Source organism: Prinia subflava, chromosome 15 (assembly GCF_021018805.1).
Source record: "Prinia subflava isolate CZ2003 ecotype Zambia chromosome 15, Cam_Psub_1.2, whole genome shotgun sequence".
Classification (NCBI taxonomy): Eukaryota; Metazoa; Chordata; class Aves; order Passeriformes; family Cisticolidae; genus Prinia; species Prinia subflava.
Window position 1 is genome coordinate 12,946,583 of NC_086261.1, and position 18,020 is coordinate 12,964,602.

Here is an 18,020-nt window from a genome sequence, read left to right on the forward strand (position 1 = left end):
AAAGAATCCAGTTCTGTGTTCTTTACCACATTTCTCTTACTGAGTAGCTGGATGGCTCATTTGCATTTTAATACGCCCTAACTTCCCGACTCCAAGTTTGTATGTAATTTTAGCCAGGAACTCAATGATGTCCTTCTTAAATTCTGTTTGCTTATGTTATAGTTGATACAGCTGAAAGCAGCCCAAGGTCTCAAACAATAATTGCATCTATCTGTAGTTCACAATAAACTGAAAAGTCTATCATGACAGAAAAAAAGAATAATGCACTCTCTTGAAACAGAGATGATTACAGATCCATAACTAACACTGCAATGAGCTACAAACATTTTGCTGGCTGCATTCCCAAATCAGCATGTTCTGTTTGTCACAGGGAATAAGGAAAAGAGTACACTTGAAACAGAGACACTTAACAGAAATGCAGGGCAGTCCCCTTCAGACAAGGGTGAAAGTCAGGCATAAGCAAATGACTGAAAAGGCCACTCAGTTTTGCTTACTTGCTTAATCTGTGAAATTCATCCACTTCTGGAAGATGAGAAAACACGTGTTAGAACACAGAAGAGCTCTCTCTGCCAAGGGTGAGGGGAAAGCATTTCTACCACTTGATCCTCTGTGACTGCAAGGGCTGAGCAGGCACCAGAGAGCCTGGGGGTCAGATTAACACTCTGCCTACCCTTGTATCCTTTCCGTGTAACAGTCAAGAGCAGATGCTTAAGGAATAATAATAGTGGCAATTAAGAACAGTACTTCCTTTGATACAACTCCCAGTTTCTAATGAATAAGTGGTCCTACCATGTGGTGGTGGTTACTACCATGGACCTCTTGATCCTGACACTAAAATACATATTGAAAATATAATATCCTTTGATGGACCTTTCTTCAACTTACCTAACTTCTTAAAATCCATTTCTATTGCTGATATGCAGATCTTGAGACAATTACCTCTGCAGCACATAAAACAACATCTTTTTTTGAAAGTGGAATGGAAAAATTCCCCTCCCCTAAAGTATAGTTTTATAAACTCCCTCTATACTTTTTTTTTTCCCCAAATCTGAAAGCCCCCTGGCCTATTTAGTGTTTCTCCTCACATAAAACTCACACCAATCTTGCAACCCTTCTTTTTTTAATTCTGTTATCCATGCTTCCCAAAAAAGGACTACCAGAAATATACATTCCATGCGCCTATGTGGATTTATACAATTCCATAATGGTGGTTTTAACTCTTTTAGTTTATTTCTTCCCTTATGAATCCTCAGCTTTTATTTGCCTGTCAACAAGACCTGAGCTGACATTTTCAGCAAGGTCTTTCCCCATGGCACAAACCATTTCCTGAGCAGTACAGGAGGCCATCACCAAGGGTGCATCATGTGTGCATGCTTTTCATGTGTGCAATACTTGGCATTTTTCAACACTGATTTCCAAATTGCCTAATTGGGGGAAAAAAAAGAAATTAAAACAATGATCATGATCTTGTATCTGAAAGCCTGCAAGTTCTTTGGCTAGTGAGGAGTAAAGGAAGAATGTCTCTAGCTTGCCCTAGGAACAAGTTTTGCTTTAACACATTCTTGTAGGTATACCACATTTTAAAAAACAGAGTAACAATAGCTTGTGGCAACATTAAAGAAGCCACTGCACCAACGCTTCCAACCCTCTCATGGCAGATTAAAAGGACATGAATCACCCTGAAAACTGGGTAATTACATATTTACATAAGCTGTTTCAGGAGGCCTGCTCTGCATGGTTCTGCAGTTTTAGTTTCCCCATTTTTTTCTGGCATGAGAAACCTGCCCAAATTCAGTTCAGCTGCAGACTATAAACAGAATTAGGCTAATCATAATCTCTGCAGAGCCCAGTCAAATACAACTTCTCCTTACTAAGTGCATGTAATGTTTGCTGAGGACTACAAAGGGCTAGGGCTTTAATATACTGGTATATTCAAGTATCTGCTTCCTTACAGTACAATGATATTCTGAAAGTTACATATGGTTCATAGCTGCCAAATACAACCTGTGAAAACTGAAAAACTTCAGGGATCGAGTTACTACCATATAATATCATTTGATCACTTCCTTTGCTAATGCATTCATGTAGCAACCATTCATAGCCAGGCTTTAAGATCTATCTCATCCTTTGTGTGCCATCTTTTCTTCCCCTGAGGAAGGACTGCTCATCAAAAGCTAAAGCATGAAGAAACATAGAGAAAAAGGTGTAACTAAACTCTGCATTTAAGCAAGATGAAAAACAGAAGAAATTACTACCAACTATTAAAGCACTACAGGTCATTGCCATTTAAAGCATACAAGCAGGAAATTACCTACAACTAATTCTAAATTGTTTATTGTTGTGATTAACAGTTTCCACTGTCTTTCCTTCAATGTATTGATGCATACTTCAGCTTCTAAAATTTGTCACAGACACAAGACATACACTCTAATGTGATTTAAGTCTAGCCCAGTCATCCCCACAAGTCCTCAGAAAAACACCACCTTCCTTTCAGCCCAACTCTCCCTGACTTAGCTGACAGATCATGACACAGCATTGCACCACATGGTCCTGTAATGTGATCCTTCAAGACATGCAATACCAAACAATATGAAAGTTGTTAGATTATGAGGTTACCATAGCACAGCAGCATAAAGTAATGCAAATTTGTGCTTCGCCTTGTATTGGCTCCATAATCTTCTGCTTTTGCTGCTCCTTCTCCACCTCACTTCCTTGCACAGATTTGGGGCAGTGACACTCATGCAGCCCTTTGCTCCATGTGCAAAGCTGGAGCTAAGGCACAGCTGTCCTTCCCTTCTCTTGGTGCTTCTCCCTGGCTGGATCACTATTTTCTGAGAGGAGTTATGCTATGACAGAAGCTCTACGCCTAAGGAGAATGCAGGAGAGAAGACAACCTCAGACTCTTCAGCACTAACTTGTGGTGCAGCATTTATCAAGGGAATCACAACCTTCCAGACACAGGTTCTCGTCCCCTCAGCATGCTCAGATCAGCTGGGAAGTTATTCTAGAGAGAAATCCTCACACACAGCCCCCTCAAATTACTGTTTTACTAAATTTAAATTTAGTACAGCAAGATTCAAATAGCATTTTTATGAAGACAAAGTTCCAGAGTTTGGTGAAAAAAGCTTGGGAGTTCCAACTAAAAGGTTTCCCTTACATGAATCTGACACTAGAAAAACAGTTCAGTTATTTTATACCATCTCTGAAGTTCGGGGGGGTTTTTGCTGCAAAACATTTCATTTCAATAACTAGAGAAAAAACTCAAGCAAAATTACTTGTAAACAAAAGGCCTACAACACAAATGATTACCTCAATTGTATAGTTATTTTAAAGGTATACAGCTGCTGAAACAGATTTGCAAGTACATTTACAATATTCAAATTATCCAACAGAGAATGATACTGATGGGGAAGGAACAGCTAACATTAACAGGTATGTCAACATGGTATTATACTTGTGGAAGAGATTGCCAGAGCCTTTATTTTTTAGAAGTTTATTTATATTCTGCAAGAACTGGAACTGTATTCACTGTTTCTGCCTTTCTCTGTACCTCTTGGAATTTATGTATGTATGATGACAATAACCTGTTCCCTTACTCACTCCTACCCTCCCAATCCACTGCTTTAGTTGCATATTATTTCTACCCTAAGCAGAGACAAATGCACTAAAAAAAACACCCCAAAAATTAACAAAAACCCCCAAAACATTAAAGCAGAAATACATGGTCAAGGACAACTTTCAATGCTGTAACCATGGACTTATCTCTTCCTCCTGCTTCACATAAATGAAATTCCAGTATCTACTACAGAACCTATTCAATAAATTTCCAGTAAAGACCAGCAGTGGCACACTGGCCACCACCATTCTCCATTTTGTAACTTAATTAAAAATATTTCCAACGCCAGTCAGTCGTCATAGAAATGGTGTTGATTTTTTTTAAGCCAGCCTTTAACAAGCTGTTGATTATGGAAAGCAGGAAATGTGATCCGAGGTGGCTGAAGGCTGGTAGCAAGGCACAGAAGAAAAGAATGCATAGACCTTTTGCTGCTTCAGCCTCTGGAGTCTCTGACCACAGCACTGATTTGATTTCATGGCCGCCCTGTACAGATAGCTGACATTACTAAATGCTACTCCAGTATCAACTTGTTAAATTTGAACCCAGACTCAGCATATCAATATACTAGGCCAGACTAACTGGAGTCAAGAGAAATATTTTGGGAGTTGTTTATTTTTAAATGAGTCACAATATACCATGATAATTAACTGGACTATGTAATTAAATGATTGCCATAGAATCTGTTATATTGGTCACAAAGACCAATACAAATACAATGGTACTTATCTATTTAATTCCAGTGTATTGCTGAACTGCTGGTAAGTCAACTATGGTTTTTGCCTGGTTTGGTGGGGGGAAGCTTTTACATTTTTTGATAACATGTTTTATAGAATATTTACCTATTTACTGGTTTTACATAAAAACTGAAAAGAGCCATTTGAGGACTGAAAGGTTCCTGTACCTGGTATTAGTGTCAATCCATTGTAAACACTGCTCCTGGGAACTGAACCAAACTATTGCCAGTCCAGTGTCCTAGGAGGTTTTCTGGAAATGTTAGCTAACAGTCTAATCCTGAACTTGGATTAAAATACAGAATAACTTTCATATCAGCTCCCATTAAACACAAAGACCAGCAGTGCAAGTTGATGAGAAATGTACTTGAAGTCCACGACTCAACATTTTTCCACAATATACTTTCAAAATAACTAACACATTTTAATTAGTCTGGATCTAATCTGTTTCTGCTTATTGGGGATTTTACCCCTCACTTTACAGTGTGATTTTGGGACAAAGAATCACAAAACAATATAGACATATATATATATATATATATATATATATATATATAGTGATTATCTGTGATCCACTGTGAGCTTTATAAGGAAGCTTAAGCATAAATCACAGTTACCCACAAAGGAAAGAGCATTTTTCTTTAAACTCCTGTCAAAAAGCACTAAAGAAGTCAGAAATCATCAGGCACTGCTCTAAGGGCAACAAAAGACTGAAAATTCCAAACTAACACCTGTGAGGTAACTGTCTTACTAGTTTAGAAAGGGATTGTCATAATTATAAGGTCTTTGGCAAAAAGCCCTTTACTTAAACAAGCATGTTAATTATATGGTAGCAGTGTCAAATCAACAAGAATGAGTTCTTAAAACCATTTTAATAACCACCAATTGTTGCACTTTTATCAGCATTCATAACTGAAAATGTTCAGATAATTTAAGTCCTCACAATGTTATTTAAACGAGGCTTAAAATCCACCTTTCATGTGGCCTATACTTTACTAACTGCCTTAAGAGTTAATAAGAGTAGACACTTCTGCAGTTTAGCTGGACATGAATTTCATTACCAAAAAAAAATATATATTTAATATAAGCCTTCTAGACCCATGTACTATAATTTGAACAGCAATGTTGTTGGGAGGGGTATTAAGTTACTCTGTACCGCTCAGGCTGAAATAGTAGTTGGAAGGAGGAAAAAAAAGAGTGAGAGGAAACTCTGAAAATTCCTGTGGTTCAGGGTGTATACAGAAACAAATGGTATTTACAGTCTTTCTGCTCAAATAGGACTTATCTTTAATTCTACATATAACAAACTGTTCTGTAAAATAAAGCCTATCTGAAATAAAAACAAAAGATCACTCATTTTTACCCATTTTATATGCAAACAACTTCAGTAACTACCATTCATTTACTGAAAACTTAGGTGTTTATAACTACAAAATTTAAACTGAAGTTTAAATGGCTCCCATGTCTCAATAACTAGACAAGAAAATCCCTCCGAGTTCATGTAAACAGCAAACTATTGTTTAAAATCTATTAAATACATGTATTTCACAGTAACACCTATTCACCTATGCTACTGTATGTACTATATTCTAAGAAACTAATCTAAAACCCAAATGTTACACATAATTAAAAAATTAACTTCCTAATGGTGACAATTTGACACCATTAGGAAACTCTGAAATCACTGCGCTTAAGTCTTGGTTGCAAACTTTTATTACTTTCCAGCTAAATTTCGACTGCAAAATACCATCACATTTTTCTACAAACCACAACACTCACCTTATGGGGCCTCCACAAAGTGCTAGACATTTCCCTTTTAGAGGTTCCATATCTTTTCCTAACACCAGTTGTTTCTTCTTCATTCCCAGCTTTGAACTGTATGTGCAACTGAGACGTCCTTGCACTATGACTCTTGTATTTAAGGCTGGATAAGCAGCAAGATACTTTTTGACGTGATCCTTCCAAGGAAACACTTCTTTGCAAAATATGGTGGGTTTTGCTCATCTGTGCATTCGGTCTTCCTAGTTCATTTATATTAATCTGATATTCTGAATCTGCTTTTGAGGGCAGACATGCAGATGTGCTACGTTCCAGTTTTAAATGAGGGTATTTTGCACCAGAGTTCAGATTTAACTCTGGACTGCAAGAGCCATTAACCATTTCACTGCTTGATGCAAATGCTCTTTGTGTAAGATGAACAGAAACACATGAGAAGCCATCAGGTACTTCTTCACAGGTGGCCTGCTGAGGACCATTCGAAATTTGACTTTTGTCCTGTAATGATGCATTCAAATAAAGCGGTCGGATGTCTCTGACCTCGCCAGAAGAGCAAACCGTTTTAGAAAGTCTAAGTCCATTGACTGCTGTTGAAAGGAATCCCTTGGAAACGGTCTGATCTTCTCTTTGTGCCAGCTCACTAGGAGAGATAATTAATTTATGAGATGTTTGATAGGTGCCTCTATGTGGTAGTTGACCTGAGCCTACTGGAGAAGCTGGAGGAGTACTGGAAGGACTCCTAGGAAAAATAACCAGTGATGAACAACGTCGCAATGGAATTTTAGTTTTCTTCCTCACTGACAAAGCATCTTGGTCAAAAGTAGTGCTACTTCTATACAGTGTTTCCTGAGATGAGTTGCTCCTGGAGGGATTACATTTGTTTGCAGTGCTTCTATATGAAGAGTCACCATGTGCAACACTACTACAGAAAGTACTGTCACTTGTCCAAAGAGAGCCACTGTCACTGATGACACTGTTACTATATGAACCTCCATCACTTGTGGTGCTTGCACATGATCCATAGTCACTGCCAGCACTGCTGAACGAGCCACTGTCACTTGCTGCAATGCTGCTGAGGCTGCCTCTGCCCAGAGCAGCATTGCTCAGGAGGCTCTCAGTAGATCGGTGATCAGCCACAGTTCCAGCACCACAGCTCCCTTCACTACCAATACCAATGAATGAAGTGTCTTCACCAGCAGCCACAGCATCACCAAACTGAGAGTACCCACTCTGCTTCCTAGACTGCAAGGAAATGTGCAGGGAACTGCTCTTTTTTATTTGCAGTGAAGAAACAGTTGTGCTTTTCTCTTGATTAGTTACTTGTTGCACTGCAGGTGCATAAGCAGCTTGTCTAGGAGTTAGTTTCACTTGTGTAATGCTAGGTGCAGAACTCTGAGATTTTTTGAAGTACATACAATTATTACTATCTAAAAAATCTTCAGAGGTTTCTGATAATGGATCTGTGTTGCTTCTTTGGGCAGCAAAATGCAATCTTAACCGGCGTGCCATTTGTTCTCATTTCCACGCATGTTAGCAAATGAAACCCACAAAGATTCTTCAGCAGAAAGGCTACAGGCAGCTGCACAGAACGCAGAGCTGGTACATCGCAACAGGAAAAGCCCATAAAAGTTGCAGTCTTTGTCCTAATTTCTACAAGATACTAGCATTTTAAAAGAAAGTACCTCTTGAAATAAGTCAGCCATTCCTTGAACTGTAGTTTCTGGAGCGTCGTTGATTGCTTGCAGTCAGAAAGCCTTCACTTAAAAAGCACTTATGTTCCAAGGACCTCAGCTGCGACACACTGACAAACACTACTGACCTTGTTTCAGTTCTACCTTCTGGAATTTGCACAAATGAATGCAAATATAATAGGCTTCCAGAACTTCCAAGTTCCAAACAGCAACGCCTGCTGCGGCTGCACGAGCTGAGTCAATGTGTCCGTACTTTCCTCAGCAGCGTATGACTACTAATATTTTTACCCATAGGTTTAGAATTACAGGAAGTTGGTAGGAATGAAGTCCCATATAATTGAGTATCAAGTCCAGGATTGAATTTCCAAATAGTAACCATGCTAGCAAACTGCTGAGGTCTGAATTATGCACAAACTAGTGAAATAAGCCTCCTCTCCCTTAAGAAAATGTTTTTCTGCACTATTTAAATAAAACTTGAGAGAAATCTGGCATTATCTTGCAATCCACATGCTGCTAAGTAATCACACTTTCTAAAGATCTGCACATAGTAGAACCTTCTGTGTTTATTAATTCATAATTTCAAATGAGGTGCAACTGAATAGGAGCCAAAAAAAGTTTTTCTGGTTAATAATCTGGCATTTATTTTTCTTTCTAGTTTGACCTTTTCTAACTACAGCTGTTAAAGATAGAAAGAAACAAAATTACTCTTACAAATTAAACTACCTCATCTTGTTTGCTGGAAGTCCAGAGTAAGGACACATTCATTACAGTTCAAGGTGATTTGCAGATATGTGACCAGCTACACAAACTTTAGAACACTGAACTAAGTATGCAGAGAGATTAAAAAACTACCAAAAAGTACTACAGCTGAAAGCTATCCCATATAATTATATACAAATTGCCTCATACATAACTAATTATTATTTTTTTAAATTTTCATTTTTCAAATAAAATTATCAGCATGCCAAAGAAGTTAATATACTGTCAACTCTTCCAAGAGTAAAGGGATCAAGAATTCCTACAAAATGTTTCACTGGCTCAAATAATCTGTAGAGGTCCTTTGCTGGCACCTAGTGGGACTTTTGATAAAAGACAATCTTGAATCTTTCTGTTTAGTGGGATTTCTGTTGTGAGTTTTGTTTTGAAAAACAACAACATTGCATTATGAATGTATTTTTGAATACATAAGCCATATATGATGCAGTACTGAAAGCTACTGCACTAACATGAAATTACTTAGTGCTGCTGAAAGAGTACAAACAGAAGAGAACACTAGGCCATTTATACTTTTATAGGTCATACTACTAGGAGTTTTTTCTGTTTCATATTTATTTAACCTTTACTGTATTTTAAGCTAGAAGGCAGTAAAATTAACATTTATACCTCCTTCCCAAAAAAGAGCCAAGAATCAAATTCGCAGTGCCTTGTTTGCAAGCAACAAATTTGTTTTCTAATTATACTCCAGGGCGTACTTAACCTCCATTACCTGAATTCCTTTATTAGAATGCAGCAATAAATGAATACTAGCTTATTCATTAAAAGCCAACAAATACAACACTTCATTTATTTCATTATAACCAACAGGACTTCTTCTAAAGTTATATGGTGGTGGGGGACTGGGACAGGGAGAGAAGAGGAAAGGAAAATACCATAAAAGATTCTTTTTGTCAGCTTCAAAAAGTTACATTTGAACTTCAAGCACTGCAGTAAAAAATACCCATAAAACCAAACAAACCAAAGACAAACCAAAAACATCAGCAAGTGACCCTAAGATACGCGAGCCGAAAGTAAAAAATGCATTTCTAAAGGCTTCATCTCTCCCCAAGAACAAACATATTAGTGGCACAGTTTGTAACACGTTGGTGTGACACAAAGTGCAACCATTGGAGGTGCTGGTTTCTTTTAATAAAAGCATTACTTTCTCCCCCAGTGGATGGTCTGAAAAGTTTTGTTCAATTTTACTAAAGAAATCCTAAGAAAACAATGAACTGACATAATAAGCTGGAACAAGTCTCTCTTCCCCAGCTATACTTGTATAGGTATTGCCAGACAAATAGAGCTTTCTCAGGAAACGTAAAATGGCTTTTAAAGTGTTAAATTCAGTGTTGCTGAATTAGAGTTGGCATAAAAATAAACTCAAAGTTAGTATTTTTAAAAAATACCAATAGTTCCATTCAAAGCTTAATACCATTGATTTCTTCAGTATCAATAACAGATTTAGGCACTTAGTTTGCAATATACTTAAATTGTGACAAGGTATTGTAAGACTGATAGCAAGAGGTGTGTTCCCTTCATTGATTCATCTCCTAAGAGATCTCAATGTTCTTCTTGACATTTTCAAGTGTGTTTTTAAAGACAACCATAACTAAAGACTCCACAAACCGTGCACGCCCTTTATTCTACCAAGGGTTTGCAAGTCAGAACAAACTAGATTTAGCACTCCTTTACCAAATCCAACACAAGTGATTTTGGAAACATTTTAAAGCTATAACAGGAAGATCTCAAAACTCTGACTACTGGTGATACAACCAATGCAGCAAGACCCAAAATTTAAGCTAAATTCTGAAGAAAGGTTTTGAGGCTGGTTTTCAAGAACACAACACTTCTTGAAAACAAGCAGCTATTTCTGGCTTCCATTTACCCCTAAAAGTTAAAGGGAATAAAAGCCATTCAGACAAAATTTTGTGAAGAGGAAATGAACCATTAAGAGGACATAAATATAAGAACATTTCAATTTTATCACATTGCTCACATTTCAACTTTAAACAGTCATCCAATAGGTAGATGACAGAGCACTAAAAACAACAGAATAAAAGACTAAAATAACAGAAGATGAAACATCTTTTGATCATAGCTACTTAGCAAGGCACCTATGATTTTTGACATGTGAGGATGAATTAATAGAAGTGGGGGAGCTTTTCAATGCTAAATAACAATCATAGCTAAGGCAACAATTTTTCTTACTTAAAACAACCCAAGACATCTGGGATAAAAACACTGTGTATGAGAGCAAACTAAAGAAAAACAGGGAGATGGCCTGTTCCATTCACCAAATGAAACGGAAACCATGAAAAATACAGGGATTTTATTACAGAACTACAGTGACTGATGAGGTCATGATACTTTGATCTCTAAATATAATCATGCATGGGAAACAAAGCATCATTTCCTAGCTGACACCAAAAAAATGTTTAATTGGTTCCTCTCCATATGCAAACAGATCAAAAAATTTCTATATTCTGGATTAGAGAAAGAATGTGAAGGAGTTCTCCTCGTGGAAAACACAAAGAAAACACTGGCCTTCTCCCCTCAAAAAATCAGGAATCCTACTTTCTAATAGTGCCTCGTGGCTTCCAGGTGGTGGCAGCAACGCTCCAACAAGATGTGCAATGGACAGAGTATTTTGAACTCATAGGGGATATGCTGTAACCCATAATATTATGTCCAGATGAAAACTTGAGCATCCTGAAAAACCAAATTTAACCTCCCATGTAGGCCACAAGTGCTCATTGCCCTTTAACATTGCTTTTAAATAAATCAAAGAGACAGCACATATGAAATACTTGGGACAGGTAATATCAGCAGTTAAGTAGTAAATGGTCTGGGGACTGTGTAATGCCTATAACCAAGAAACAAGCTACTTCATTCGTAAATCCCATTATTCTAGGCAGTTTGTACTTATATTTACACACATTTTCACTCTTCCCAACCTCAGAAGAGAAGCACCTTGATAAAAGGTAAAAAATGGTTTACTGAACACATGCAGAAAGCTTTAGGAAAGAAATTTTCATGGCCAAGACACTATTCAAGCACAAAGAGATTATTTATTTGGAATGATACTGTGTTTGGAGTGCAAGAGCACTCAATCCCTCCTATTAGTTCCACACTCCTGCAGAAGGGAAAGAGATTTATTCCAGTGACAAGGAACATCAGTGAAACAGATGCAAGTGTCATGACAGTACTGCTACAGCACTTACTCACTTACAATGAAACACACAAACACAGGTCATTAGACATCTGGACACAAAATGAGAGCTTGGGGCAGAGGAGGGATTTTGATTTCACTGAGATAAAAGCACAAGCCTGCCTTATCTCAGCAGTGACCTGCTATTCAGAGTGACACCTATCTACATGACCACAATCCACTGTTCACGTCTTGAGCTTTCCAAAGAAAATCCATGTATGCCTTCTTTCATGCTACTCTCACACTGAAGAAGCTTCTCACACCACGTATCAATACTGCTTTGTTTGTAGAGAAAATAAACATCCAATGTAGAGCTTTTAATATCACCAAAGAATCTTCTATCATGTGAACAGCACTATAAAAGAATGATGCTTTTATGATTAAAGCACATTAGAAGTTTATAGTAATAAAGTAACTGCTTCAGAGCTTCAGGAGTGTGGTAATCTCAGATTAAAAAAAAGGAATCAGGTCTGCCTTTAGCTTTAGGTTTCATTATAGAAATAAAGGTTGTTTGGAGTGGGTTTTTTATCCACATTGAATCCTGATGGATTTGCTTTCATTCAAGTCTTTAATACACTGCAAAATTAACACAAGAAGACCTACCAAACGGTTTTCATCAAATACTTCAAAAAGGAGTCTGTGTTTCTGAGGATTAACCTATGAAAAAGAAGTATAGTGAAAATTAACATATACACTGAATTCCAGCACTTGTCTTCAGCAAAATCACTGTGTTTATGCAGCAGGAAAGAAATACCAAAGGTCTCTATTAACAGCAAATTTATTTTTAGCTGCCATTCAACTATGCAATGCATTTCTATTAGAACCAATAAGTCATAACTAGTACTATCCCAAATTGTTTCCAAATCCATGTACATGCTTTTTAACATTCACAGAATAAAGAAGGCAACATCAAGACTGAAAATGTAACATTTCTGCCAGAGTTAACAAACTTGTTTCTAAGGAAGGCAGTTTGTGAGCATTTTAGAACATTAATTGTAGAGTTATTTCTGCATTAGGGAAGAGATCTGAAGTAGGTAAAGCAGTCAGTAGTTTTTCCCAATGTGTCAGCAAAATATCCAACGGGTAATAAGGCTATAAACAAAATCACTTACTCTAAATAAGAGTTCTTCATTCCACTTTGGGTTTAAGGACTATGTGCAGAGGAAGAAAAAAAGAGTATTAGTTATACTTGTAATTCCGTACGAGTATACAGAATTTTTGATGTATTACACATTTTATTCCATGTAACAATCCACTTAAGAAAAAAGTACCTTTAACCTTGATATTGCTGGTAAAAGTCAAAGCAGTCTTGTACTGTTTAATGCAGTGCAGAATGGAGACAACTTATGCAGCTATTGTCAGATACTGGCTATGCCATGGTTGCAGAGAAGGTGCATTAGACATTTAAAACAGTTAATTTAGAGTATGTCCCTTCAGTAATAATCACTGCCTTCCTCTCAGTTCAACACCCACATTACTTACATGCAAACTCTTAACAAATGACAAATCTCAAAGCAACAAACTACTCAGCCCAGGCACAGGTGGGCCAAACACAGCATAACTCACTCAACTAAACTGATCTTTGAATTGTGATTATTTCAGAAAATACTACAGATAGTTTAGCTACAAAGAGAGCTTAATGTAACAATTATCAACATGGAAGGAAAAATGCATGAGTGATCTCATATCATAAATCACAGCCACTATCCGAGAACAGCAATTTGGAAGAGAAGAGTGCTTTCCCTCTCAATATACAGTTCTTCATTTTTAGTTAAACTAAGTTAGCAGTACTGACTTTTCCCTGCATGTATTCTAGAAAAACCAAGAAGTGTCATGATTCAGGTGAATGGTGCAATTTGATGTTTAAAGAGAAAAATCAGAACAATCCAGTACTTCCACTAACGATGTAGTTTTGAATCAGTACTCACCTTATATTCCTCGGTTCTTCCTCTATCTTTCAACAAAATTTTTGAAGAGAAAATACCACAATAATGCCATAAATAGAGAAGCCGAGCAGACCATAGAATACTCCTTTCCACACATCCATTCATTTAAAAGACAGGAATTCTCATATTTCCTATAGCTTTAACTTTTCCTCTGGAGTTTGATTTTAAAAAACCTCAACACAATACCACAAACCCCAACCAAAGCCCACCACACCCACATCGATAAGAGGACTAACCTTTCTAATAGTTTTTGTCTGAATACTGGTAAGGACTCCATTCACTGGATCATACAATGTCACTTTGACGTATGGGTCACTGGTAGGGAAAAAAACCAAACAAGTCGTGTGCTCCTCTAAGCCCTTTTTGGTCACCATTATCAGCAATCAGGTTTTAAAAGGCTTACATTAATAGCAGTTATGTAATCAGGGGTTACAATTACTTTAAAAATACCACAGACATTTGTAATTACAATCATTTCCTACACAGTTTTAGAGATAAAGCTAATATAAACAGTAGTTGTGATAATGATCATAATAGCTACGCCATTCTGTTTATCAGTACAATTTGACTCTCTGTCCTCTTTCACAGTTATTTCAGGAGAACAGATTTAATAAATCCTCTCACATTTCAACACGATGTGCATGAAAAACATCAGATGTGACTGAAAAATCTTGAAGAATTAAATATCTTAAGACTTTGGAACACCTGGAATTTGAGGTACTTGCTCAAACATGCAATAATTTTACTAAAAGTTCTATAAGAGTTTGAGTTGAACCTGAATTTTTCTGTTAATGAAGATGTCCTAATATTGCTTAAAATGTCATACTGCTCTTTCCTTTTCTGTGGTACTAAAATCCAACATATTATATGAATATCTATTTTTCATGAACAATCAAAGCATTCAATTGCTCAGAGTAGTAGCAAAAGGTGACCAAGATTCTCTGCCATACAACAAAAGAGCATATGGTTTTCACATATTTAAGTTATGATGAGAAAAGCTGATCTATTTTTGCTTGAAGTAAAAAAAATTGTACATGAACAAAAAAATTAAGGGAGACTGTCTGGCTTTAGGGAAAATATGAATTTCACAACAGAAATTTTTCTATTGCTAAACTGATGTCACACACAGCAATTTTGCTAGTGCTAAAATAACAACATTCCTGCACATATGCCAAAGCAGCTGACAGCAGAACTTGTAGTAAACCATCAATACTTTTCTAGACCCTTTGTACAAAGGCCAGAAGCAAAAGTGGCTTTAGCACAAAATGCATTCTGCCATTTGCCAACTCTACAAGATCCCAAAAGCATTTCAATTACCAACTTACAAGTCTGATCATTCCTTTGCTAAATGTTAAGCCACTGTTCCTCTGCACATAATTTGAGCTGAAACAGCCTTATAGCTACCAGTGTTTAGTACTGTGTTCATCCCAAGTCCTTCAAGCACAGATGAGAACTCTGACTACAATTAAACTTTATTTTAGCTGCAGTCTACCTGAAGTGAAATACAGACATGGATCTATCCACCATGGCAGAGCTATTTTACCATGCAGAGAATAAAACATTCCTCTGCTTTGTTTGGCCAATACATAAGATCTGTCCAAGTCACTCTTGGACAAGAAAGTAGATATCTTCATGCTTATATAGTCTCTAATAATTTTATACAGTTGCCAGTTGAAAGAGCTCAAAAGAGTTCAGATATTTTTTTGCAAGAGGCACAGAATAATTTACTGAGAACTAAAGAGCTGTAGAAATAAAACAAAGAAGCAGCTGTGCCTTAATATATTAACAATATATTCTTACCTGGCTCCTAAGATATCCTTCTTGGCCAGGCCAATTCCAGCTATCACCTTCACTCTGACAATCCGCGTGTTCTCCTTAAAAACAAAGTAACATATTCAAGATGCATTCAGATTTATTTTTCAGGTCTATTTGCAATTAATAAAGCTAAATGATGCAGTTACTTTGTCTGACAGAAATAGCTCTATCAACTCAGACAAATCTGCATGGACCACAGAAGTTTTCACCTAATGGTATCCTGGCATTCATCAGAGGGAGGGAAATAGGCTCTGACAATATTTATTTTCTGGGCAGAATTAGAAGGGTATAAAATTTATCAAAATAGATTAATAAAGCAGTAATCAACTCAGGAAAGACATGCAAGAATAAAAAATTCTTGCATCTATTTTTAGTTAACAGCACAGAGAGGTCACATTTAAAATATCTGATATGGATTTCTGATATGACCTGCCAGCAGGGTACAAGTTTTTTATGAAACTAAAAACAAATTTAATTACACATTATACAAATTAGCTTCACAGGAGTGACATAAGTAATTGCACTTCTCCTGTTAATACAGCTGCATGTATTAATACATAGAGTCCTACATGGCTCATCTGATAAGGTATTGAATTCAAGAGAGAATAAATAATTCCAGCAGCTGTGACCATATCAGAGGAGCAAGACAAATGAGCACTGTTTCTTTGGAAAGCAAAGGCTTTCCAGACGAAGGGCTGATGAAGGAGATGGTGGGGCAGAGACACTTGTGAGGAAAGCAGATCCAGTCTAGGTTAAGGAGTTAAACAGGTACAAGAGCTATGGGTGAAGCAGTAGATGTTCTCCCTGGGGGCTTCCTGAATTCCACATATTATTGAAAGTGCTTTCTAGAGGAGACTCCTAGGAAGTACTAAGAATGCTTTATCCTTGGCCTCCCATATAACCACAGAGCTAGAACCCCTAACCAACCCCAACAGGAATGGTTCTTAAAGCTAATGGAGAGAACTGCTTCCTAATCCTAAGGCAGGAACTACTAGCTAAAAATGTAAAACTGAGAACAGACCACTAAATAAAAATAAAATAATAAAAAAGTAAGTAAGTTTCTCCTACCCTCTGCAGTTCTACGTGATTGCCTGGGAACTGAAATGAGCATCTACAGTGTCCACCCATTGACAATACAATCAATTGTCCAAGTCAATGCCAGCCAAGTCACAAGCCTGTCTTTGGCCTTCACCTCAAAGGAAATTTTCTCCTACTACAAACACTAAGAGTTCAGAAAACGAAGACCAACAAACAACCCCTCCCAGCACTGACCACTAGAAAGTGGCCTAGGCTTTCAAAATTCTTAGGCATAATCAGACTTTTAAGGTACATAACATCATCAAGTGTTTTATGACAACAACAGAACTGATCGGATTTAAGAAAACGTAAGTAAAAAACTATGTTGGCATCAAATTAGGAAGAGCTATTTTATACACCACAAATATCCTAACGTATCCACTCACCTTACATTCTAAAGCAATGTCCAATTTATCTTCTACCAACTACCTGGCTTCAGGGACATTCAACCTCAGCGAGTTTCTGCGATGATTCAAGGAGAGTCCCATGTGTGCATTTCCCCTCTCCCTGAGCACCTCTGCACTGCACCCACAGCACCCTGACCCCAACAGGAGGATGGTCCTCAGTCACAACTGACAGAAATCAGCTTGACAAACAACCCCACCTTCTCCTTCTCAGAAAAAGACTGAGAGCTGGTGCTGAGGTAGGGACACACAGCCCTAAAAGACAAATAGGTTTTCTTGTATCTGTGTTCAGTTGCACAGACCATGAGATTTGTTCCATCATTCAAGCAGGAGAACAGCAAAGACAATTAGATGGTTTTGGGCACAGGCATCCCAGAGTCAGGCTTAATAGTGTGTCAGTGTAGTCCACACAGCAGAGATCCCAGAATAGAATCCATGCTTCTGAGATTTTAAAGTTGGCTTAATCACATGGTTTGTTTACTTGTATCATAATAGAGAGATGAAAGCTATTTTGCAGAAAGACAAATTGCTCTGCATATAGCCTCAGGAAACTAGAAGCCACAAACCCAATGCTGGCATGCTGGAGGTTGATTTAAACATGCCTTGCTGAAAGAAAGGTTATTATTTATTTGAGGTCAGTGCCAAACCAGGACAGCTCCAGCATTTTAGCTGAGCAGAACAACTAACCAAACCACCATGAAGGTGCGAAAAAATATGACCCATAGAAATACCTTTCCAGATTAACAGAAACAGTTTTTAAAAAATCTTGAATTGTTCCCAACAATCTTCCCAACAGATCTTTTTCACTTTCACTTTTTCGACTAACAGCTCTCACTGCCAAAAGCCACCACACCCCTTTTTGATTTTTTTAAAAGGATAGGTGACACTGAATGGCCCACTTCTTCCTTTCCCAAGCTATGGAGATTAGAAACTTCAGGAAAAAACCATGCTAACAAGCAAGGGCAATACATAATCACAACAGATGACCATTCCTTGGTCA

At 37.4% G+C, this 18,020-nt stretch overlaps 1 protein-coding gene across 5 annotated transcripts in view; it reads right to left on the reverse strand.

Moving 5' to 3' along the window:
- The window catches only part of NEDD4 (NEDD4 E3 ubiquitin protein ligase), a 50,535-nt gene that overhangs the window by 25,121 nt on the left and 7,394 nt on the right, over positions 1-18,020 (reverse strand). For 4 of the 5 annotated variants that reach the window (XM_063412459.1, XM_063412456.1, XM_063412457.1 and 1 more), the window contains exon 1: positions 6,127-7,632. In XM_063412459.1, the coding sequence (XP_063268529.1) occupies positions 6,127-7,632 (1,506 nt within the window). Of the gene's footprint in view, positions 1-6,126; positions 7,633-12,381; positions 12,436-12,890; positions 12,930-13,960; positions 14,040-15,524; positions 15,599-18,020 lie in introns of those variants that run through there. The other variant, XM_063412460.1, reaches the window with a different exon arrangement.